Source organism: Pinus tabuliformis, chromosome 5_2, assembly GCF_031772625.1.
Source record: "Pinus tabuliformis cultivar Carrire ecotype Pingquan chromosome 5_2, CPIR1, whole genome shotgun sequence".
Lineage (NCBI taxonomy): Eukaryota > Viridiplantae > Streptophyta > Pinopsida > Pinales > Pinaceae > Pinus > Pinus tabuliformis.
The window spans coordinates 721,866,600-721,893,603 of NC_142306.1; the positions used below are offsets into that span (position 1 = coordinate 721,866,600).

Here is a 27,004-nt window from a genome sequence, read left to right on the forward strand (position 1 = left end):
CTGGGTTCATATCTTGTTGTTAAAGGTGGGTTCAGATGCATCTTTTGGCTATGGACAAAGGTCATCCTTGCGACACCGTTTGTAGTCTAGAGTGTCGTGGGCTTTCGCTGGATAGCTAATTGGCCTCTAACCGTGGGTAGCAAGTTGCAAGCTATGGGCCTTATCTTTGTATGCACGGTTTGTGGTGTGTTGGGGACGGAGTATATGTGGTAGCTTGGAGGGTGCATTGGAGGTGGTATCTACTAGAAAATTGATGCAATTTGAACTATTCTAGCTCCATGCTACGAAAACGAGGACGAGCTTGTCGGAGCATAGGACCACGAGGCCATGAGGTGATTCATCATAGAGATAATCGTGACCTGGTGGAAGAGGTTGATCCACCTACTATGCACTCTCTAGACATAATTGAGATGCCTCCCCCCTTCGATTATTTGGATGAACACCTTCAACAAATTTTATCGCTCTTGGAACAACTTGCTAGTGTCAGGCATGAAGACAAGAACGAGGCCATTAGATTCATGAATGACCTCTAGCAAAATCAGTGATGTATGATGGACAAGCTGGATTCTCTCCATCGCGAGAAAAAATGATACATGAAAGACTTGCGCGAATGGAAGGTATACTGGAGCATATGGAAGGTTATGTCCATGATGCTTTCCATCCTCCTTCGTCTCCAAGCAATGGTCTGGGTGACCCAACTCCAACTCTCCTTCCTGATCAAGGATGAAAAGTGGGTGTTTTTAGGTTCTTGGGATTTTTGGGTCACTTTGGGTTATCCATTTATGGCCATCTAATTCACTTTGTTTGTTTGTAATGTGGTTCTGCTTTTACTTATGGGCCAACAAATCTAGTCAAAATGAGGCCCATAACTTTTTGATATGTAGCCCCTCACGATGTTTCATTGTTCTAATCTAATAGAAAATGTCAACCCCAAAGAGAAAAAAATTAAAATAAAAAATAAAATAAAAAATTATACATATATGTTATAATAAGTACTTCAAATTTAACAACTGATTTTTTGTGAGGTACAGTTGGTTGAGCATACTATACCTATCGAACAACATGTTTAGGTCGATAGACCTTTCTTTTGAATCAGTGCACCTCTCATTTTTGTCTACACTTCTCGTCTGACATCTGTGCATAGATTTTTACGGCCACCCTTCTGCTCTCCACTTGACATCTACGTGCACCATTTTTATGTTGGAGTTCTAAGAGGGTACAACAGATCAAAGCGTGCGTAGAAGATGAAACTGTTAGGCACTTATGCTCCCTGTTAACACTATGTTGAATACTCAAGAATTATCATATACATCCTCTCAGCAGCTCAATCATATTGTTTCCACCACTACCTCCTCCTCCACCTCCCTTTATGTTCAATAGTAGCGGAGCAATGAGAGTATATTCCGATGAATTATGTGAGGAAGATGTGCAGTCACGAAAATTTCTGATGTCCACCATTAGGCTATGGAATCCAAGATGTCTTAAGCCAAAACCAGTGGTGCCGAGATCATGCAATGCTATGACACTCTGGTTTGCCACGTGTCATGCCATCCGATGATGTGGGCCTTCCACACAATGGGATAGAATAAACTTTGAGAAAAGGTATATGCTAGGTATTGTTTGACGTGGTGTTCATTTTGTGGTTGGAGTTGCGTGTGCAAGTTGATTAGAAGCAAAGTGAAATTTCTTTGTCAGATCCTGTTTCAACCATATTTGAAACCCAACTATTTTAACAAAAGAAACATATGATTTTGAAACACAAATATTATGATAAGAAAAACATATGATTTTGATATTTTAATAAACAAAATATATGATTTAATTATATCTTTTGGGGGGATGGAATGTATATTTGGGTATCTTTTTGCCATTATGGTATTCTAGCTAAACCTCTTATGATATATTTAATTTTTTCAGGGTTGGAATAGGTATTTTGATGGAATTTTCTATTTTGATGTTTTTCTTGGTACAGGATATGGTACAAAAATTTCCTTGGTTTCAATTGTGTTATATTAAATAACACATTTGGGGAAAATATGTTATTACAGTGTTTGGTAATTAGGCTGATAGGCCTTTCTTTTGAATCAGTGCACCTCTTATTTTCATCTGCACTTCTCATTTCCGTTTGACATCTGTGCAAAAAATTTTATGCCCACCCTTCTGCTCTCCACTTGACATCTGCGCGCACCATTTTTACGTCGGAGTTCCAAGAGGGTCCGTCTGAATTCTTCATGGAGTTTATGGCAGTGAACATGAGTTTTATGGTGCATGAATGCACGACGAAGACTCTATCAATGGCAACAAACATCCAAAACTGCCAATACACCTGCCATTTCCATTTGCTGCATTCTTCTCCTCTCCACTTGATATCCTTGCTCATCATTTTCTCTTCAACCCTGCTACCACCATAATTTCAGCTAAAAATGGAGATGTGTGACCCTGCAATTGCGAACTGTGGTTTAATGATGGTCAAGAGATGTTCAATATCTATTACAAATATCATAATATCTGTAAGCTTTGTCTCAAAAGGCCCCTTCGTTAATTTATGCAGTTTATTTTCTCGAATTTGGAGTTTGATTTGTTTTTGTGCCAGATTTATGTTGCATTAATATTGTCTAAATCCAATGAAGTTTGAAATTTTGCTTCTCTTAATACTCTGAAAGAATTTTGCTTCTCTTAAAATTTTGAAATGAGGTGGTTGTGGGAATTTGAAACTTGCAAGTCCATATGAGAAATTCACGAGAGTAACACTCATGTTACTGCTCTTGGGAGCTCAATACTCTAAAAAAGTGAGCAAAGGGTGTAAATTAGATTGGGAAGCTGCATGCATATATGGCAAAGCTAAAGCCAAGGTGATTAAGTAGTTTAAGGAGATTTTTCTTAAGGACTAGAATTCCTCCCCTGGTTCCTCCATTTTACTATTTGCCTATCGAGCCGGTGGTATGTATGATCAATATCTCATCCTACATAATTCATAATCTCTTGTTTCGGTCTGTCTATGGAAGGACATTGATTAATTAGTTTGTGTTGGTAGATTGCGTTCTCTAAATATGGTTTGATTCCCGAGAAGGCCACAATAGTGAAAATTCGTTGTATGGGAATATATGAAAATTTTGCATTGATACAGTTTGGAAGTTGCAGTGATCCATATGTTTGTTTTTAGTTTGTGCATTGGGTGCATTGAATGTGGACAATAATACAACCATATGAACTTCAAGGCTAAAAGGTGACGATGGATATGTAAAATTTCACAAAATATTGGAATATTGAAATCGCCATATTTTCAACCTTGAAACGTGGAGGTTCTAAACATGGAAATGCATCTTTATTTGATCAATTCCATTAAAAAACCCTTTCTCAACCACATATCAGACTAAGATTTAAATGGGTCTATGCTGGATCTATGAACTCCACTGTAAGAAGCAGAAACCACCCTTCCAATTTTTGGTCGAAACAAGATTGAAACTCCTAAGACCTATTTCTTTAGGGATTCTCAAGTAAATTTTAGATAGAAATATTGAAATCCTTGGATTCTCTAACTTTGAAACCCTGAGCTTCTGAACATGGAAATGCTTTCTCAATTAATGGATTCTATTAAAAATCCTTTCTCAACCATTTACCAAACTGAAAAAAATAGAGATAGATGATTAATTGAAATTGTCGTTGGTTAGAAAGTTTGGGAAATAATTCATCCCATAGTGGGATTCATTGTTTTTTTTTTAATCTCTGTCAATTTTAAAGAAGAAAAGGAGCAGAAAACCATGTAAGGGTTTCTCACTTTTCCTTTCTAAATTGGGCTCACCTTGCATTTCATCCTTCGTCCCCAACTTCTGTTCAAGAAAAGTGGCCCAACACAAGAACGACTCTTGAAAATAGCGGGTCATCCATATAGTGCTCCTTATGGCAGTTGCTTGTTTTATTTGAGGCAATTTAATGTAAAATTTATGTGGATCAAGCAACACTATAAACGATGAGCTCGATGTCCAAAATCGACTTGCTCTTATCAAGTATAATTATTAGTTTTTGACAAAGTCTGTTGTTGCCATTTGCTTTTTCGTTTTCTTGACTTGCTCATATCAAGTATAATTATAAGTTTTTGACAAACTTTATTGTTGCCATTTGCGTTTTGTTTTCTTGTATGCCATAGTTTAAGTTGCCTTTTGAAAAGCCCTTTTATGGCCTTTGTTCATCCAAGGCTTAATCCTCATTACAAAATTTCATTATTTTGGTTTAAAAAATAATTTTGGTAGGGGTAATTTAATGGGCTTTTTGTTTGTTATATTTTGTAGGCTATGTTTCCAAAGTCTTTAGTTTTGTTGGGACATAAATAATTTTTTTTATTTTTATTTTTTTGCATACTATTCGAGGGCTTAGTTTTCAGCTTAGGCAATTATCGTTTTTGACAAACTTTGTTGTTGCCAATTGAGTTTTAGTTTTCTTGTATGCCCAATTTAAGATAATCTGGGTGTTTTCATTGGAGGAAATGTACACATAATTGCCTTTTGAAAAGCCTTTTTATGGCTTTTGTTCATTCAAGGCTTAATCTTCATTACAAAATTTCATTATTCTGGTTAATTTGTTTTGGTACGGGTAATTTAATGATATTTTTTATTGGTTACATTTTGCACACAATGTTTTTATTCCTTATTTTGGGTATTTTGTGAGTGGTGTATCAACTCTGTTTTTTTAATTTGGATTATATATGAAGTTAAAATAACACCACTTATCATTCATATACAAATTAAGGTAAATAGATTTTAATTAATTTTAGAAAAACATAGTATTAATTAATGATATAATTAATTTGGATTATATATGAAATTAAAATAGCACCACTTATCATTCATATACAAATTAAGGTAAATAGATTTTAATTAATTTTAGAAAAAAATAGTATTAATTAATAATATAATCTAGACTGTAGATTGCCAACAACTGTTTTATGATACATCATATATCATTGATGGTTTTCCTTTATGTATTTTTGAATCTATTTTCAGAACTATATTATGTAGATATTATTTTGTATTTCACTTTTTATTAGTTACGATTTTTCTTTGGGAAAAAAAATTTAAACTATAAATTTTATAATATAATTATTTAAATTAAATTTAAATGATAATTTCTAACACTTATTATTTTCTATTTTTAATATTTTGTTAAAAATATATCAAAATAATATTTTTAATTTGAGCTTTATAAATTATATATAATTTATTATATATAATAAAAATCCAGAAAACTAAAATATCATTCTCATAATTTTGTCCCATTTAAAAAATTTATCCTCCTATTGGAAAAAAATTTATCATCCTCTCTGCACTTGTGAGGTAATTAATAGTTAATACGCACTTTTGGGATAATTGCTGGTTAATACTTTTGAGGTAATTGCTAGTTAATATTTACTTGAAGTCGTTAACCTAGTTGTGGGTCAATCCACAACGCCAATTATGATCCATCGTAAGCTCGCTGGAATCTACTAGGGCGGCAATTTCTCCTTCTACAGATTTCGAACCTGAAACCCTCGCTGGCACTTTCAACTGCAGAAGTGTCAACGGATTCATTCGGCTTGGTTATTATTACAGTTGCTGTGCGAATTAAGGGAGCTGCCGTGTAAATCATACGGAGACACGGCGCTGCCGTGTTATCATCGAGGAAGCCATCGATGGTCATGGAGGGAGCCATCGTCTAATCAGAGTGAGCACTTGAGTTTACCAGTGATAAAGAAGGAGCTACCTGACCGCAGTCTGCCGCGGAACGGTAAACACCGCAGACCCCATCCTCCGCATCCTCTCCGAAATGCAATAGAACATATTTGCTTGGGCTTGAAATTGCATGAGTATGAGATGTATGACTAGAATTAGGCCCACGACCTTTTGAGCACAGTAAACCTTTTCTTCCATATATATTCAATAAACAAAATTACTCGTTTCCTTCAGCATTAATGAAAATTTGCTAAGTCCTCATTGGCCATTTCGTCATCTAGTGCACTGTCATACCTGCATTCAACTGCAATCTAAGAAATTTGAGAAATCTAAGAAGAGGAGGGTCAGGGTTATTGTTTTACTCTATTGTATGTTTTTTGTAGCGATTTCCTTTCCTTTCAGTGCATGACAGGATGGGGAGAGGTCGGAAAAACTCGAAGAAAGAAGCTCTTGAAGGCTGCTTTGAAATACCAGAAGGGCAAACTGTAATGCAAGTTGTCTCCAGTCGAGGGTCGAATCTCATAGAGGTATTCTACTTGAAACTTCAATTGTTGACTGTTTGAGATTGTCAGAGAGTCTGCAACATAATTGTCTTCAACATGGACATGTTTTGTGCTTCGTACAATGATGTGTTTTTTTTCACAATCATGACATTTCATGTATGCCGTTGGCTGAGATGCATTTTTTTAACATTGCTGTTTGTCTCTATCTTTACATATTAAACTTGAGTTGTCTGTAGCTGATGGACGATACGGGTTTCAAAACTTTGGCTCTCTTTCCAGCCAAATTTCACAAAAGTCTCTGGATAAAACGAGGTTTGGGGTTTTCCTTGTTTCCTATTTTTGAGCTCCACGTTTTTTTACAGAGTTCAAACTTTGTCTCGTTACCTTCTTTTATCTTTTACAGCCATACACTTGTTTATTTCTTTTTGAATTTACTGACTAGGAAACACTTTCAGCATGGCGTTATTTTTACCTGCTTCACGTGGAATATCTTTAAATTATGCTGATACCAATTTACTTCATTTAGGTAATTATGTTTTGGTGGAGGAAAGTGACAGAGAAAGAGCTTTAGAAGCAGGCAGCAAAGTTACTTGTGTGATTTTACAAGTTCTTTTTGAAGAGCAAGTGCGCACCCTTCGAAAATCTTCTAGCTGGTAGTGCATCTTGCCCTTTGATCTGTCAAAGTAGCAATGCGTTATGGTTTTTTTTTTTCCAGTATACCCTATATTCTTTTAATGCTTTTAATAAATATTATTTAAATGCTATAAACACAGTCAGCCTGTTTTGGCCATAGGTGGCTCAGTCCAGGTGAGAATCGGTTGAACGCCAGTTTAAAATACAACTTGCTGAATCAACTAGTCTGACCAATTGGAACCGATCAGACTGGCTAGCTCAACCAGTTGTGTTCTGAACTTGCCTAGGCCACCCACGGGAAAAAACAGGACCAAAAAAAGAAAAGAAAAACTAAGGCCTCCCCTCACCCCAGCTGGTTCCTTATGGAGCCAATCAGGCTGGCTAGTTCAACCAGTTGTGTTATGAACTGCTCTGGGCCACCGACAGTAAAGAAAATATTTAAAAAGGGAAACCAAAGCCTCCCCTCACCCCAGCTGGTTTGGTATGGAACCAATCAGACTGGCTGGCTCAGCCAGTTCGGTATGAACTGGCTATGGAACTGGTCAGACTGGCTGGATCTATTGGTTATTCATTGAACTGGCCTAGGTCACCCATGGCTTAAAAAATAACTAAGCCTTCCCCTCATCCCCAGCCTCCTAAAACAATCTTTTTATTTTTATTTTTATTTTTAAACAGAACGGGTAGCATTTGTATTAAAATAACTGGTTGCATTGCTAGAACCATTTACATGCTTCAGTAATTTCAGAGGCTTCCATATTCTAGTATATCCACAATATAATTTTCTTGCCTTTGCGAATTTTCTGGACTACAATTTTACATTGGAATCTCCCATATACTCTGCAAAACTATCCCAAAAAAAGTGCATATTTGCAATACATAAAAACACATGAAAATTAAAAAACCCCGGAAGGCCCAACTTATGTCGTAGGATCCAAATTTCCTTCATTGCTGCGAGCTGGGCCTTCACCAGTTGCTTTGACTCCAACTTCAGCAGCTTGGCTGCCGGTTCCTTGTTCCAAATTGTCCAGCTTGAATCGAAGTTCAACTATGGCCAGGGCGTCCCCACTGACACGCAGTTTTAGCATAAGCAATTCAGCGTCCAGACTTGCAATTTTTTGTCCATTCTCAACTGCAGCCATTTGCATCATTTCTCCAAAACTGCAGCCATTCGCATGATTTCTCCAAAAGGTTGTCTATTCTCAACTGCAGCCATTCGCATCATTTCTCCGAAAGATGGAACCTTGCTTCCTTCTCGCTTTCCACTAGCTCCAGGCTTTTGGTTGAAATTTCCACCATGCTCATTAAAACCTTAAATAGATTTTCAACTGACTGTTTCTAACCCTCCAGATCATTCTTAGGAGCATGATCCCCAGAGGAGGCCATTTCCAATCCTCCCAAACTCAAACTGTGAAACCACTTTAAAAGCCGCAGTGCAGGATAAAATGATGAGGAATTCTTGGGGAGCCCCTGAATACATAACAACTGTTCATCAAACTTGAGGAGGTGATGCTTGAGGAGAAACATTAATTTTGGATTGACCCAGATCCAGGGACTTCTAAATGGAATGTAATCTGCCATGAAGTTAAAGACTGGACTAGGTGAACAGTGCAAGGCATTAAAGACTAACGCCATGAAGAAGAGAGGATGGATCATCGACAAGGATTTGCATGTCAATTCCCATTTAAAACCAATCTAATAACCCAACCATCTGTCTGGTCGACAAAATTTTGAATTCAATGGACGAGATGTGTTGTATTCGCCACCTCCACACATTGTATCTGAATTACTGCCAATGCCAAGTGTGAGGAACACAAATACAACTATAACACTGGTGACAAGACCTTCGAATTTGATGCCTCTCCCGAGGGACAAGGAGTGACCGAATTGGCCCTGCCAATTCGAGAGAAAACAAGTGGATGTGTCCCATGGAAGCGCAAAGAAAATCCTCTGACCTTGATTTGATTCTAGTATACCTTGCCTAAGCGTTGCCCTTTGATTGACATGTTTGTCTGCTTCCATGTTTAGATGTCTGAATATGTGGAAGAGAGAAATTTCCTCAAAATTCTTTAATTGCAAGGCTATTATGTTCATACTAGCGGGATTGGGGTGCCTCTTTCATTCTTATATTTGGAGATTAGCCTTATGACAATCATCGAATCTTTTAAGACGATTATTCTTCTTTTGCCTTTACTTATGGCGAGCTCCAGACCTTTCCATAGAACCAAAAATTCAACCTGGTTTTTAGTTGATGTACCTAAACCCCAAGCATATCTGATCTCTGATTGTTCTTTGAAGCAAAGGATCATCCCTCCCGCTCCTGCCACCCCTCTCATAAAACAATCTAATAGAAGCAAAACATTGCATATTTGGTATCCAATAGTTTGGATTTACAATGCCATACATAAACATGTGTATTTTAATTAATTTTTTTTTTACAATGCCATACATGAACATGTGTATTTTCATTAAATTTTTCATATTTGATATATTTTTAGCAAACTGGGTGCTCCCCATTTTAGATGAGTTTCCGATTCCTATCCAGTTGGATCCTTGGTTGGTTTTGATTTTTAAAACATTGTTTAGGACTCAAATCATATTCAAGTTTGGCACTAGATAAAGCCCAAAATTTTACAAATTTATCTGTAAGACAGAATTGCCAATTTGTGTACAATTTTTATATATAAAGGTGCTATGGCTGAACCATTTAGTGACCCCACCTTGACATTCCTCTCTAGATATTGTTGGTGAGAGATAGCCATAAACGTAAATAATTCCTTTTTTGACTCTTTGAGTTCTAGCAATTGTGTTGTCATTTCTATGGCACACGAGTCTCTTATCCTTTTATCTGCCGTTATCTTCCACTCCAAATCCTCTTGCCAATGACTTTGTATTTGTAGTGGAGTTAACCATAGTAATCTATACCTTAGTCATATTTCAATCATATTTCTCTTGCATCTTTTGAAGCCAATCTGGACCTCTTTGAGGTCACACAAAATGCAATAGCGATTCCTACAATTGCAATGGCTTTGTGATGCTGAAAACAATATGCATAAATCAAGCATGATAAATATTGTTTCCATTGAGGGGTTGCGTAATCAACATGAGGAACGAGTCATACTTGAAATTTGAATGATTGAGCTCTCGCTATTAGCTTTAGATGAGCCACAATCAACAACCACAACCATGAGTGGGGGATGGCTCTCCTCCCAAATGATCTCTTAGTTATCATCATTGAGAGCCCAATAAGACGTCAATCAACTAACTTCTCATCCTTCCGCATCAAGATTGCCCAAGAAAAAGATATCCCACTCCCTTCTTCATGTTCATTAAATAGAATTTTTAATGTCCATATATGCAAAAAGCTCCATGCATAGATTCCACTTGCCATCAAGTAATTTATCATGATTGTTTTAAAATTTTCTTGGTTTAGCTCTTCCTTCAGTGATTATTTAGTATTTTATATTCTTTTTGCATTTTCTTCTTTTATAATTCTTAGTTTTTTTATTATCATATTATTATTTATTACTATCCTTTTTACTTCAATTATTATCATCGATTTATTATTTTAAGACCATTTATTTACATACACCTCCCGTTCAATTATCTTCTTCTCGAAGTCAATTTTATTTATGTTAACAGTTACATATAGGTTTTCCCTTTTTCCTTGTATCTTCCACATCACCCTTTGCTGTAACTAGTAGAAGAGCCACCCAAGTGACCACAATAGACATCAAAAGACCACATCAAAACTCTGTGGAAGATGAGTGCAATTCTAGCCCTCTTCCCAACTTTTAGTATTAGGCCTAAAGCCTATCGGTCTAATTGGGGCTCCAAGGTTTGAGACCTCATCTTTCCAAATAGAATCCAGTTTGGTACACTATTTGCATTCCCAAGCACATCGAAAGGAGACCTTAAACTTCCTCCACAATTCCTATTAGGTACTCAACCCCCTGTTATCTCAAAAGGCTGACTAAAACTTCCTCCACAATTCCAACTGGGTACTCAGCCCCAAGTTTTGAAGTCCAACCCCACAACTCCATCAATGAGTACTACTTTAGTCCTTCTTTTGGACTTAGGCATCATATCTGCAATATTGGGCACTTTGGTCTTTTCAAGATGGTCCCACATCCCATCGAGAATTATACAAGGCAAAAGAATCATTGACATAGGATAGTTGATTGTGTTTATCTAGAGCCCAGAAAGTGTTAATTTGTAGATACTCTCTTTTGTAGGTATGGGCTTCCACGAGATCATTGAATAAACTGACCCTCTCTGTCCACTAATAGATTTCCTGTGAGTCACCACTTCACAATATGAAACCAATGCGTTAATTGAATTCATAACATCATCATCTCATAGAAGATAATACATGTGCTAATTGTCACATATCATCATGAGAGCACAACACTGTTGTCATCCCAACATCCTGAATAGCCATATGCTCATGCATGCCATCATAAAACATCTCATCATAAAAAATTGCATGTAAGTTCCACATGTCGTTGCATCTTGAAATACTATCATAAAAATATAACCTCAACATATCTTTGTTGAAGATTTAACATTACATCAACACATAATGTGCATGCAAAGCAATAACTGTGAACATTCTTATCGTGACTCATCAAAAAAATCAAATTCACTAGCTTGCATGAATTTATAAACAACGAATATTAGCTATTACATATAATGCAAGAATTATGATCAAACATCCATCTAGTATACGGATCTACGCAATTTTGTCTATTGAGGCCGACTCTACAAAGGATTATCAATACTACGAATGCCATGTGATTGTTGATTTTTTTTTTCCTTGGAAAAAAGTCACAATTTTCATTCATAAAGATGTAAAACATTTTGTAGACACATTCGAATGTGTTGTCATAGGAGTCTATAAACACCCTTGTTTGAGATTCAAGAGCTTCCTCTATCAGCATATGATTGTTTTCATACCAAGGAAGGAAATTGTCCTTTATTGTCTTCATTTTGTACATAATTCAAAAAAAGGAGAAATCTGTCACAAGTGCCATGTGATTGTTGATATATCGATTGTTTTCTAATTATCATTTCTTCTTCTTACAACAAAGATTTTGACAATCTATTCAGAATATATAATCACCCATATCAATATGCTAATTTTTTTCATATATTTTTCTTGTTGGAACACTCTGTTAGACTTCCAAGTAACCCCCCCATCATCTAGAGCCACAATCTCTAGGCATGTGGTCTTTCCTGCATAGGGAAATTCAATGAAATTTAGCACTGAGTTATTATTGGCCTTTTAACATTTCTTTATTTGTGGATATCAAAATTAATTTTCTTGGTGTTGTATATCTTTTGATTACTGCTCAAAGTTCTTACATCCCTTGTATCTTTGGCTTGACTCATTTCAAGGATTGCTATACCCAATAGCATGCAAAGACTAGGTTATCGTCAAGTTTTCTGTCATGTTTAATCGACTTGCAGCACACAGTGCCCCAGGGGACAAACAACAAAACCAACCTTTTTTACTATAAACACGTCATTAATTTTCCACTCCTTACTATGTTGGGGATAGAATATTATGTAGTCGATATAACCATTCCTAATTAAAGGAGGATACACTTGGAGATATGCACCTGAAATTATCACAGCTGCCCCATAATTAAAGCCTGATTTTAACACTAATTCTGAGACAACCTTCGACCACTTTGGCTTTGTACAATTAAATTTTATACTGCAAAGGATTTTGCCAAGGATTCCGACTATTACCAACCTGTAACAGATTAGTGCGGGCCCACTCTATGTCGCCTTTAGGAACTATAATTGCTCCCTTTTGCCACTAGCAATTGACCAGGATCGAGTGTCTAATAGCGACAGTTTCCTTGAGGAGTTTGTCCCAAGGGTTGCTCCAGATGTTGTTGAGCCGAATGACATAACAATGGATCGCTGCCAAATAGAAATAAACCTCTTTGAGACCTCACCAATCACCCATCAATTTAGACTTGAATGGAAGATGCCTCATTTGAGGTGAATTATTGATTTTTCATAGGTGGAGTCTTGTCACTTGGCCTACTATCGTAGATGGCGACCAAGCTCCCTTATTGCACGCCTTCAGGATTGACATCATTGCTTGCCTGCACATTAACGCCCCATATTCTTCTTCTTACTGCCACTTAACTCTTCTCACCGTTTTACGCTCAAGATGGGCTAAGGTCCTCCTTATATGATTGAGGAGTGCATGCATACTTTGGGGATGGGAGGCCATATATAGTGCGGACTTCCCTTGCCACCTTTTAATATTTTTTTATTGTAGCTATTCATTGATCTTATGGGATCGAGTTTAAACCCAAATACCCATTTTGAACTAGGACACTTGCTTGCAACTTCGAGCCCTCATTGGCTAACCTATTCGCTTCATTATTGTGCCTTCTTAGGATGTGATAGAACCGAACTGAGGAGAAGGATCACATTATGGCCTTTGTTCTTTCAATTATGCCCCTCAGTATGTTGTCTTTTGACAATATTTCATTCACCACATTTTGAATGATCATTTAAGAATCTCCAATTACCACCAAATCATCAATCCTAGTTGTTTTAACCAACAATACTCCTTGAAGCATGCCATATGCCTTTGCGTGGTTATTGGCCATGTGTCCCAAGCCCTAAGAATATTCTATTAGCTTGTTTTCTTCGGGGTTGACTCTTGAGAATGACCCTCTTGCTCTTGCCACCCCTATATTATAGCGATAATATCAAAAGGTCAAATAATCACGATATATACTAGCGCTATTATTGTAGAGTTTGGTTTTGGTCATATTATCATGATAATTTTGATAATATTGCGATAAATGCAACATTGCTATGAAGTTCCCTTCACGATATTCTCCTTTATCCATTTCCAGATTTGGCCCGATCTTTTAATTATTGTTTTCTATTCATTAGGCAATTAAGAGACAACAATTGTTTTGACCATAATCAATTCAATCATTTTTATTGAATGTATAATTTGTTACCAACTACCTCTAGAGTTCTTGGAAGAAATCCCTGTATGTAATGGCTTACTTCAATCTATACGATAGTCCTTGTTCATTACAAAGATAAGATTGAGATAAATGCAACATTGCTATGATGTTCCCTTCACGATATTCTCCTTTATCCATTTCCAGATTTGGCTCGATCTTTTAATTATTGTTTTCTATTCATTAGGCAATTAAGACACAACAATTGTTTTGACCATAATCAATTCAATCATTTTTATTGAATGTATAATTTGTTACCAACTACCTCTAGAGTTCTTGGAAGAAATCCTTGTATGTAATGGCTTACTTCAATCTCTACGATAGTCCTTGTTCATTACAAAGATAAGATTGATATATAGGGATCAATATATGTGAGTTAAATTCTACTTAAGACAATTTGTAGTTTTGATGAGAAGCCAGATCAGGAGAATTTTTCTTGAGCATGTTTTATTGGTCATGTTTATCATGTCAATATACAAAATGCATGTGGTTATCACCTACTGACTTTTAGAGCAAGCCAAGTTCTTTGTACCATACTTGTGCACTAGATTTAGAACCAAATAGATTTAGTTTAATCACAGGAACCATGAACATAAGTAGGCTTGACCAACCCCAAGGGCCAGCTCAGTTGGTCGAGTTCCCGTTGCTAAGTACCTCGCTAGTTGGGAGGTCACAGTGTCAAATCTATCCGACGCCCTTGGGGTTAGGCCCTGCTTGTTTGGCCGGCGGGTAGATCCCTTCAGGTTGATCTACCTAAATTTTTCCCGTGGATGTAGCGACCACCCAGTGTCGGTGAAGCACCCTTGAAAAAAAGTAGGCTCGACCATTGCTATTTTTGATTATGTTATTTCTTTTATACTGCTTCCTTGATTATCTCAAAGATTGTTTGAATTATTTTAATGCAGTTATTAGCAGGGGACCTATTATGGGTGTATCTAAAAACACCAAGAGTACAACAACAAAGCCAAACAACTAACCTAGAATGTGAAGATGTCCAAAACAAGATATAACACCCTTGTCTTCCCAATATAAGGGCTATAATAGGAAATCTGTTTCATAAACCCACGCTAAAAGAATGCCTTAATGAGGGAAGAACCATTGACATTTGTAGGTCATTGGACATGTTGGATGTTTGATTTATAGGTTCATTGAGATCTTTTACTTGGTATTTCACAATGGGCTCCCTATATAAGATAAATGGTTTTCCACCAAGGGTAGGGATAGTGGCATAAAACAAATCCATTTGTAAATTTTCTCCCAAGGTTGTATACCACTTCCTATATATAAGAGCATACCCCACACATCAGGTACATCTATGACAGCAAAATCCGTTAGCATAGATATATTAGGATAAGCAACAAGTTTATCTTTTAGATCCTTGATGAGACTACAAAATTGAATAGCTCAAGTCAAAACACCACACATTCCTACAAGGCCCTGTGATTTGAAATTCTAATTGGGTTCATGACCTTTAAAGACATCACATTAGCACCAAAATCAAGCATACAATTATGAAGAAGCAAATTGTTCACAACTAATGTGAGGAAAAAAGGTGCATGCCCTCCACTCTTTGATCATAGTGCATATTTTGTAATATTAGTGGAGGATCCTTTGGTTCTTTATCAATTCTAAAGTATTGCTTCACTAGTGAGGAGAAAACTTAGTCAATTAATGAATAGGTATAAGAACATTCACTTTAGCAAGGACATTAGCCATGTCAACATTCAAAGAAACATCATCATCCTTTTGGGTTGGCCGGGAGTTAGGGTCTTCCAAATGTGCACTAATCAAATTAGGCTCGAACTTCTCTTATTTATATGAGGGAAACCAAGCACCTTACCTCCCTATGGCTAATATCCAATAAAAACCCCTAAAAACATAGTAAGCCATGATACAAGGTGGATAGGTCTCATGCCTGTTGCCACAAAATCTAGCAGACCTTGGTGAGGAGTACCCGACAAGGCTAATACTAGAACAAGTGACAACAATAGGGTGATGGCCCACTGTCACCTTAGCCAAAACCCACTACTTTTTATGGATTTTCACCAGTGGGAGGAGCCTCGGTGATATGGGGTCACCTATGATGGATATTCAAAGGATAAAGGTGGATAATGATTATTGCCGCAAAATCTAGCAGGCCTAAGAAGGGGATAGTCAACTAGGCTAACACTAGACAAAGAGACAACAATGAGGTAGTGGTCCGCTGTCACCAGAGCCAAAACCCCTTGCTCTTTACTGACTTTCATCAATGGGAGGAGTCTTGATATGAAAGAGGTCATTGAAAATAGGTATTCTATACAATCTCCAAAGAAAGGCACAATTTGGGTTCAAGGTTCCACTAGGAGGCGATCCACTTTCTATAGAGAGACCTACCATACACGGCACAAGACGTAGGGTTTGATAGATTTAATGACCGTTGCAGTAACCCAATATCAAGGCTATGGGAAAGCATTCTTTACAATGTATAAGCAATGCCAAGGCTCATGAAACCGTCAACAAGCCCCTAAGTTGAAGCAAAAGTAGACTAGAGTTCCCTTTTAGGGAAAAATATTTGGGCAAAGAAATTTATAGACAAGATCGAAGTGGATGCCCACCAAAAGGATAGATTTTGTGGCAACTACAATCCTCTTGATTTTTAGGCTCTCCAATCTCGAAAATTTGCCTTGCCTAGGGATTCACACCAAGCCCTAGTTAGAAAGCTTGGCCTTAAAGGGGCCGAATTTAGAGAAAGAGATTTCATGGATAAAAATGAGGTGTGATCACCAACTATATGGACCAGTCCCTTGTTCCTTACGTAATTGGAGTTTGTGATGTGATAGATTTGTGAAAAGGTTACTAGGGAGGCCATGATCTTGATGCTCTAGCACCAAGACCTTGAACAATTACCTATGCAATAGAAATCAATTTTTCATGGGAGAGCTAATGAAAGATCACCACTAGGACATTCAGTTCACATGTCATGTATGAGTAATGCATGCGATAGTTCATCTAGACAACATTCAATTTATTCAACAATTAGGGCACCATAGCATAAATTGGAAGTGACAAGATTCCATACATTAGACTTAGAAATATAGATCTTCAAAAATAATAGCCTTACAAGAAACATGCAAAAAGATTCCATTATTGATTTCAAACAATAGTTCCAAAGTAAGATGTTTTAGCTCCAAATGTCAAAGTGCATCAATAGATCCGAATTTGTCACAAGAAAAGAAGGCCGAAAACAGCTCAAGCGGCTGAAATCCAAGTGATGTGATGATGAATTACAAGAAGTAACCCTCCTCTATTTATATGAGGAGTCTGAACTCTAATTTAGCGTACTAGCCCCCTAAAAAAGATAAAATAATGTGCTAATACAAGCTAGGTCACAAGCTGACCTAGTAGCTCATGAAAATAAACTCAAACAACCCACACATGTGAGCCAAAATAGTGATAATGCTGATGTCATGCTAGTGCAGGCCTCCTCTAGGCAAGCATTGAGGGTCAAGGGTGCCTTTTTTTTTATAAATTGTGTAGAAGGCGAAGCCCTCTAAAATCGTCTTCTAGGGGTTGGCCCCTAGATATCTCTCAATCTCCCTCTGTGGACCCCAATTTTGACTTTGGGGCACAAAAGTGGTCTCATGGGTCTCCAAGTGGCCAAAATGTTTATCTCTGCTCCAACGTTGAGGGTTCTCAAGGTGCTACTAGCCCTCCCATGTCTCAATATGTGAGATCATCCTCATCTGGGCCTCAGATTAGCTGCCATCCCATCTGATCAGTGCTAAATCAAATGGGGGCATGCTGGTCCAGGTGCATCACCCCAATTTTGACTTCGGGGCAAAAAAGTGGTCTCATGGGTCTCCAAGTGGCCAAAATGCTTGTCTCTGCTCCAACATTGAGGGCTATGAAGGTGCTGCTAGCTCTCCCATGTCTCAATATGTGAGACCATCCTCATCTGGGCCTTGGATTAGCTGCCATCCCATCTGATCAGTGCGAAGTCGGTTGGGGGCATGCTGGTCTAGGTGCATCCCATAAAAGTCAACAATGTGGGGCAAAGTGCTGGAACGCTGTGGGTGCTGGAGGTGCCCAAGGGTGCAAGTATATGCCAAGATATTTTTCAATTCTCAGCAATAAAAAACACAACACAAAGTAATGGCACATACGTTCAAGCTTCAGAAAATAAGACAGAATAACTTTCTGAATGTATCTTCGACATAACAAATAAACACAAACCCAAAAGAGAAGATCGGTTGGGAGAGCTTACAAAATTCTCTCCATCTAGTGTATAGTTGAAAAGGAATAACCAACCCAAACAAAGGATCAGTTGGGAGAACTTACTAATTTTTTTCCTTCGTCTAGTAGATATTCTTTAGCAATATGAGCTGAAATGGAAGAATGAATTCCTGAAATAAGCTTGTACAGAACCGACCTCTCTGTAGAAGCATCCCCTGGTAAATCTACAACATACATAGATATAAAACAAACAAGGAGAAATAAAAAATACCAATAACACAATCATTCAGAAATATTACAAAGACCTCAACAATAACATAAAATTCTTGATGAATTGGTGATATCACATATTGTCTATTATTTTATGTGAAGCAAATAAGCTCCCAAAAAATGGGTTATCTAAAGAAACACAACGATTCTTTTATTTTGATGGAATGTACATCATGGGGAAACTTAACAGGCACTTCCTCTCATTCCAAGGATGGTATTTAAGGTAAATTGACCAGTTGCAGTTTTTGCAACCTAACCTGATGGGGACATCAACTGAGGGCCACAATATTCATAGAGGTAAGCAACCTGGGGACTTGACCCTGTGACCTCATGCTTATAATTCACAACACTCTATTACTCGAGCTAGCCCACTGGGATAAATAAACTTGAAGGTTCTGCTAAATATTAATAGGAGTGTCTGAAGGTTCTGCGAAATATTAATAGGAGTGTCTGGCATAATATGCACATCTGCTAAATAGACAAAGTCATGAGTGTGGGTGTAAAACCGTTGTAAGCCCTCAAAATTTAACTGAATTATGGGAAACCAATACTTGACATCTTTCAGGGAAGCAATGTATTTTGTCATATAAAACTATACGTCATGTAGTTGTGTAAACTCATTTTTCAGACAATGTTTTTTGTATATCATCTCCCATATCCTTCAAGCTGATGGCCCCATGTTTCCAGTGCAATGTTCAGGATTTAGTAGAAGATTCCCATACGTCATTTCCGCTACATAAAAAGAACCAAAAATAAGCTTATTATTATGAAGGTATCTTTATGTTGCCAAAATGTTCTAGCCTTAATTGTTAATAGTATTTGGTTATTCCCAAATTGGGGATATTTTGCTGCTGTCAAGTTACATATATCATCATCACCTCCAAACTCCTAAAAAAGAGAACTAATACCCATAGTTATCCGTCTCATCATCATAGGTCCAGGGATTGTCTCTTTCCATCCAGCCTCTAAAAGTCTTTTTATCTAGAGTTTGGTCAACCATAGCTTGGGGTTTTCCCTCCAGGCATTTTAAGTGCCGTCCACTTGGTCCTCTAAAAGTCTCAGGGAACTCATGTTCTGGACACTTACAAACACTACAATCTCTGAGATGGCACATTCCATCATCAGGCCAGAATGGACAATCACGCCTTAACTTTACCTAAATACAATAGTCAATATAGAAACAATCATTAAAATTTCTGTAGAACATCTCATGGTAAAATTTAACCATAAGTAAATCTTTATAAATGATGATATTTGTACAGTAATTTATGTTGAAAATAAGGGTACCAAGGAGGTGCTTTCTAGTGCATTTATCTTTTTGGCCTAATAACACACATTAATGATCCTTTTGTCTAGTGACATTATGAGTTTTATTAATTTCAAGGGGCAAAATAGTTTTTATGAGATATGTACTATGTACTTTAAATTATTAAAGTCACTTGTGTTATAAAAGTGACTTTATGAGAAAAGTACTAAGTACACTTTATAATATTAAAATGACTTTTATGTTTTAAAAGTGACTTTATGAGAGAAAAAATGCACATGGTACAAAACATTAAAAAGTACTAGGAGGCTCATTAATTGAGGGGGACCACATGAGGGAGGGGGTCAAGTGGGGGACTTGATCTCATCCATTGATCTCATGGGCTGAGATTTAATCCCAACCCTTGATTTCTAAGGGTTAGGGTTCTCATCTTTTGAAGAGGCAAAAAGGGAAAAAGGAGAGAAGAGAGGCTCATTATTCTCATGAGACTTGAGGAGAGCAAGGAGTAAGGAGGTTCAAATTGCAGAGAAAGGAGGCAAAGTACAACTCAAGGGAAACCCGAGTTTTCAGCGTTAAATGATTGTCACGAATCGCGAGATTATTGGGTAGAGGTTTCGGGCGGAGTTTCTACATGTTACAGGCCGAGACTTAAGGAGAATTCAAATTGAAACTCAAGGAGAGATACTAGGTCGAGACTAAAGGGAAACCCGATTGAGTTTCTAAGAGGAACCAGACTGAGAATAAAGGAGAGTTACCAAGTCGAGTTTCGGGGGTAGGAGTGTTGGCATGTTTGTGTTGCCATTGATGTCACCTGTTGTAAGTCATGTACTCATGAGTCACTATGTATCATCTTGAGTTTGTTGTATACTTGTTGAAGGCTGTCATGATGATGTAAAATGTTGTCATAGTCTCAGAAGGTCTGTAGAAGAGGTGTCATGATGTAACAAGGCCTCATCTGAAGTTGAGCTACAACTTTGATAGAGGTCAAGTTGATGTTGTATGTTGAGTCTTGTAGATGGTTTCATGATGTCAAGATGGGCTTTGAAGGATGTTTTACAGGTCATATCAACCTCTGAAGCTCTGTTGCAAGTTTGAGGGCAAGATTTTTTGTTTTACACCATGCACTACCCTAGCTGCATGGATAATGGCTTATGCGTGCGGTTGAAAGGCTTTGACTGTTTTGTGACAGTTCTCTGAGTGCTGTTGCAACTGGAATTTTACAGGCATGTCTGTGCGGTTGAAAGGAAACTCAAATTTTGCTTTGGATTTCATGTGCACAATTGATATTATTTTGTATTTGACGAAGCTCAGGATCGAAATTTTCAAGAAAAAGGTCAAGACAAGTTGTGGGGCCTCTAGAAGTCGATCCAAGTTGAAAATATCAAATGGTTAGTTGAGTAAGTGGCTTGATTAGGTCAAGATGCCTATCTCAATCAAATTTGAAGTGTGTGAAAAGGTTTTGGGTGAGCTCCATCATCTGAAGAATTTATTGACTTAACCATTTCCAGAAATTACAAATATGAGAAGAAAAGTTGCTCATTTGGTTGGTTCTCTAGTAGTGTGAGTGAGTGAGTGTGCATGGAGAGAAAGTGCACAAACCAGTGATTATAGCAGAGAGTTCAGAGCTTTAGTATTGTAGTGTGCTTAAAAAATTATTCATCAATAGTGTTTCAACTTTCAGAGTTGTGTGCAGAGATTGAAGATTAGTTTGGAGGGAGTGTGTGTGGAGATTTGTTCTCTCATTTGGAGTGTGAAATTGTGGCTGCATGAGTGTTCTCATTTGATGCTATTTTTGTTTTATGCAACAATGTTTCTAGTTCTGAATCATATTGTCTTGTTGCAAAAATGTTTGTACTTGGAGTAGGGGCTTCAAGCTAAGTGCATGTTGATTGTCTATTGTAGGAGTGGGTGCTCCAAGTTGGTTGTGGCCAACATTTCTCATTTTAGTCAAGGAGTGGGTGCTCCATTGCTAGTGGTGGCTAGCTGATGTAATGTAAATGAGAATATTTTGAAGCAATAGATAATAAGAAGCAACAAACAATTCGGTGGTTTTTTGCTCTAGAGGGGGGTTTTTCCACCTAAAATCCAAGTGTCTACATGTGATGATTGTTTGTGTTTTTCATGTGCATGTGAATGATCTTGTTGCATCTTTTTGAAGTGAATTTCTGAATAAGTTTTATTTGCATAAATTTTATAATATTTTCGTAACACTGATTCACCCCCCCCCAGTGTTACCTATGTCTAACAATTAGTATCAGAGTTAGCTCCTTTGCTGCAGCTTGACCGCTGAGAGATTGAGAAGGGACAATGGCTGGCCATGATGTGAGGCTTCCAATTTTTGATGGTGAGAACTACAATTTATGGAAGATGAGAATGCAGGGCACCTCATGAGTTTAGGTTTTGATGTTTATTCTACTGTGGTGTTCGGATAGGCTGTTCTTGATGCCCTTCCATCAGACCCCGGGGAAATAAGATTTTCCAAAACAATGCCAGGGCCAGAAATGCGATTTTGGCAAGGGCTTAGTGAGAATGAGCTGATAAAAGTCATGCATTATAAATAAGCCAAAGAAGTTTGGGACAAACTTGAGAATAGCTATGAAGGTGATAAGAAAGTGAAGAAAGCGAAACTCCAAACCTATAGGATGAGGTTTGAGAGTTTGAGAATGAAGGAAGATGAAACTATTGGAGAGTATTTCCGAAGGGTTGAAACAGTAACAAATCTGATCAAGAGCATAGATGAAAAATTTGAAGATGAGGTCATTATTTAGAAAATCTTGAGGTCTTTACTAGCAAGATTTAATCCAAAGGTTTCTGCTATTGAGGAGATGTCTGACTTGAGCACTCTCACTATGGAGCAATTGCTTGGAATTCTTACAGCTTATGAGATGTGCATTGCAGAAGAGAAATCTGAGCCTAGTGAAGCAGCATTCAAGGCCTCCAAGAAGGTCAAGGCTCTCACCAAAAAGCTCAAGAAACTTCCAAAGAAAATCAAGGAAGAGGAAGATTATTCTAGTAGTGAATCTGATGAAGAATTTGCTCAGTTTGCCAGTAAATTAAAGAGAGGTTCCGGAAAGTATAAAGGCAAGCTTCCCTTCAAGTGCTTTGAATGTGGAGAAGTTGGACATTTCGCTGCAAAGTGTCCACATAAAAGAGGTGAAAAGGAGGAGAAGAAGGAGATGAAAAGCAAGGATAGAACTCAGAAATTTTGAAAAGGTAAAGCCCAAAAGAGGAGTTACTACTCCAAAGAAGAAAGTGGTACTTCAGAAGAAAGCAGTGAGAAATCTTCATCCGAAGAAGAAGGGCACAATGAATGTGTTCTTATGGCTTTTGAGTCCAAAGATGAATCAGATCTTGAGGATGGAGAGATTGATTATGAAGGTGAGCTCATTATTGCACTTGATGAGCTAAGCAAGGCTAGAAACAAAAACAAGTTGCTGAAGGAAGAAATACGCAAACTAAAGGAGAATAAGCCTCCTTTGGCTGATAATTCTTTAAAGACCCAGTTGGATGAGCTTGAGAAATTCAAAGAAAATTTGCTGCAACAAATTGTGATTCAACAAAACAATATGGCTGAGTTGGAAAGAGAAAATGAATCCTTGAAGCAGAATATTGGTGGAGCTCCAATTGCATGCACCCATGAAGAGGACATCATCTGTCTAAGGAGAGAATTGGAAGAGCCAAAAATGAAAGAAAATGTGCTTACCAATCAGCTGGAAGAATGGAAAGAAAATTGTCATAAACTTGAGGAAGAAGTTGTTGCATTAAGGGCTAATCTATCAAAATAAGAATCTAAAGCATGTCTAAATCAGAAATTTATCAAGGGATCTGAAACCTTGCAAGATATTCTTAACATGCAAAGGTCACCAGAAGACAAAATTGGTTTGGGCTTCAAGCCTCCTCTACAAAATGTCAAAGACCAACCAAGTACCAGTTGCAGCAACCAAAAATCGTGTGCAAGATAATGGAGCTGAAATCAAATCAGCAGGAAATCATCAAGTGAAGCAAGCAAGATCCTCAAATTCCACTCCTTCATGGCTAAGCACCCCAATTATAGTAATACCAGATTATGGTTTAACAGTCAACCCAGTCAACTTTATTTTATATTATTCGAGGTGGCCAAGGCCGACCTATGCATTGACGTGGGTCCATAACCACCTCATGGGGAATACTCCCCACCTGGCTGATGCACTTCCAATTAATCTTAAGTACAGCTCAATTATAACCCAGCCTAACCACTTAGCTAGTTCCAACTTCCACCTACTACATTGTTTCAGGAGAAATGTAAGTGAGAATATACAATTATGAAATATTCAGAATAACTAATGGTTTAGGCTGGTCAAACCTAAATACAAGTCATACTGAAAACTCTGATTAATTATCACAATAAAACTCAAAATTCCATGAAATGCTAAGAAATAAGTGAGAATATTGGCACATATAGGCCCTTGTGCTCAGCAGTGAACTAGAGAATAATAACAAATTGGTATAGATTTCTACTTCAAGTTAAATCTTTACGAAGATAAATGAGAATATGAGCCAAGGGTGGGCCTTTGTGGGGGCTCATCACTGAACTAGATAATAATAACAAACTGGTGTACATTTGTGTTTTGAGTTAAATTCCCCCTGTTTCTCTAATTCTAACCCTTCAGGAAATCAATGAAGATAAAATTTGTTATCTTCTGTTGGCAGATTGTTTATGGAGTGTACATCCAAAATCCTTCTACTTTCGTTCAACACTCGCGCATTAAATAATTTTCAGCATGCAAAAGCGTGCTTTGGTGCATTTTAAAGAAGTGGTATTGTCTACATGGGCATCAACACACACACACACATATTTTTCAGTGTGCATTAATGCATTTTAAAGAAGTGATACTATCTACATTGGCATCAACACACACACACATCTGCCAAATTGTTTGTATGCTTTTCTTAAATCACTCATGATGTGAATGTAAATAGCCACAGTTAGAAAAGTTGAATTTGCAGAGTGTGTTCACTAACAAGCTATGGGATTTTGAATGGTTTTGTGTATAGGCCTCAAGGATTTAATGTTGATAAGAGGTCTACAGTGACTGCTACGTCTGGGAGTGATGCAAATGTGCACAAAATTGATTTACATTCTGAGAAAGAACAGTATGAAGAATACTCAAGTGATGAAGGCTTGCCCCCTCTTGAAGCCAACTGCAACAGGCGTTATCCTCAAGAGTTGCATGTGACATCTAATGAAGAAGAGACATCAGATTCTGATTCATAAGTCACACAATTTTGCTTTCTTTTGAAGCCCTGGCACAGTAGATAACAATTCCTACTTTGAATGCATTGAGAGACATTTTCAAGTGATATATTTGCCCTTACATTATCATGTCAGGTAGCCTTCTTTTTGTCATGTTTATTGTATTGAGATTCAGTGGTCATTTAGAAAATGTTAATGCGGTCTCATATGATCTACATTGTGTGCAAATAATCAATTCTGCTCTCTCCAAAAGGAGAGGAGGACCAAAATTTTTGTTATTATTTACCCAAATTCATTCATAGCTTTGATTTTTGGAATTCAAACATGACTTGAATTTTTGAACACTGAACAGTGAAGAAGAAAGTCTGATTTTGCAAAGAACATTTAAATTTTAATTGAAGAAGAGTATAGTGAAGTGCCTTTGTCATCTATAGTCAATACTATGTAGTTTTTGACTGCATAGTCTCTATGCATGTCTTTTATGGATAATGCCAGCAAAGCTGCAGTAAAGTCATGGTTTGAACTGTATATACTATATATCAATGGGCTTTAAACTTTATAGAAAGTAAGATGTCCTTGCAATGACAGACCTTAACTAGGAATTTCAATGAAATTGAAATATTGATCTTTTTGTTTGGATTTCTTTCATTGGTAGTCTGTTGGTGTTAGTAGCTTGGGTAAGTACTTTTGCACAGGCCTAAGTGTCTAGGCATGTGGAAGTTGCCAAATTGATCCTAAATCTTAGGTACTTTAATAATTAAAGTAATTGACTTTTATAAGATAAAGTCAGTTGATCTAATGAAATGAAAAAGTTATTTGCATTAGTGAATTAAAAGAATCTCAACTGTTGAGCTCAAATGATGTTGAGATCTAATCTCAACTGTCAATCACTTTGGAGGTTAAGGTTGTGGATTCGATCAAGAACTCTTATAAAAGAATGGCTAGGCTAAGGGAGAGCACACATCTTAAGCACAGGACACGGAGAGAGTCAGATCTCAGTGATTGGATGGAGAAGGACTTCCATTGAAGTGTTCAGGGTTCGGGGAAGAGTAGAAGGGGCAGCAAGGAAAGGATCTGGATCAGGTAGTAGTTTGAAGGACAAATCAAGGGTTTAATCAGCTGGATCAAATTCCAGGTTTACTGTTGCATGTATTTTTCCTCAGAGGGATATTATACCAAGAAAGGAGCCCTTATAAGTTTCTGAAGTTATTTGCATGAAGAACTGATTTGAAGGGCAGAAACTCTTTGTGTACATGTGAGATTGGTGTGTGATTTAATTTGCTTCTGTTTATTTAAAATTTTATTTACGTGTTAAAATCCCAGCCGTGCTTTTATATAGTAGATCTGTGTAATAAATATTTTACTTCAAGGAAATCTCCTAGGTAATAAATTGCTGGGTTGCTGGGGTTGAAAAATTAACATGGTCTACATAGATGCCTATGGAAGAGAGGTTGTGTGTTGAGTACAGTGTATCATGACTAAACTTGTCAAAAGTTTCGTTAACAATCATGGCCGTTCTTATTAATTTTTTTCCATCGTAAGATTGGCTTAAATAAAAAATTCATCTGTTTCTGTTCCATTACTTATGTTATTTGACAACTCAGATTTATAACATAGTCTTGTTACTGCTAACTTGCTAATAAATCATACCTTTTCAGGAAAAAATAGTGATTATCAATTGTCACTTTCGTTGTACTTTTCCAATCAACAAATTCTATTGAATTCTCATATGCTCTTAAAACTAAGCACTTACCATAACAAACTAAACTGCTGGCATAAGGTTAATCACTAGAAACTTGATCTACTTTCATAATGGAGCTCATCTTGGAACATTCTTACAAAAACAAGTGTAAAATGGTGCCTCTTCTTAAGAATCCTCTGAACCAAAACTGGTTGATGACTAGGTGAGTCAATGATTTCAAACTCTTTGCAAGAATGAGAATCCTGTGAACCAAAACTGGTTGATGACTAGGTGAGTCAATGATTTCAAACTCTTTGCAAGAATGATGTCAATGTCTGTCTCCTGTTGTGTCCAGGTGATGTATTTATTTACTTAATAATTTAACATTCACCAAGGCCATGATGGCCTATCAAACTCAAGAGGATTATCTGTTTAATAATTAATATGTTATGGTCAAAGTATTTTAGCTTGAATGGTTTAGTGAATAATTTGTTTTCCGAGC

The 27,004-nt window shown here is 37.2% G+C and overlaps 1 protein-coding gene across 2 annotated transcripts; it reads left to right on the forward strand.

The window, feature by feature from the left end:
* Nucleotides 1-5,400: 5,400 nt before the first annotated feature.
* Nucleotides 5,401-25,106, forward strand: LOC149161221 (Nucleic acid-binding, OB-fold-like protein). 2 transcript variants are annotated; one of them, XM_089436917.1, is made up of 5 exons: nt 5,401-5,760; nt 6,108-6,232; nt 6,445-6,520; nt 6,735-6,861; nt 24,623-25,106. In XM_089436917.1, exons 2-5 carry the CDS (start codon nt 6,119-6,121, stop codon nt 24,840-24,842), a joined length of 537 nt encoding a protein of 178 aa, XP_089293043.1. In that variant the 5' UTR covers nt 5,401-5,760; nt 6,108-6,118; the 3' UTR covers nt 24,843-25,106. The 2 variants fall into 2 exon arrangements, with proteins under 2 accessions (XP_089293043.1, XP_089293042.1); XM_089436916.1 differs by having other exon boundaries at nt 5,402-5,760; nt 6,089-6,232.
* Nucleotides 25,107-27,004: the final 1,898 nt, after the last annotated feature.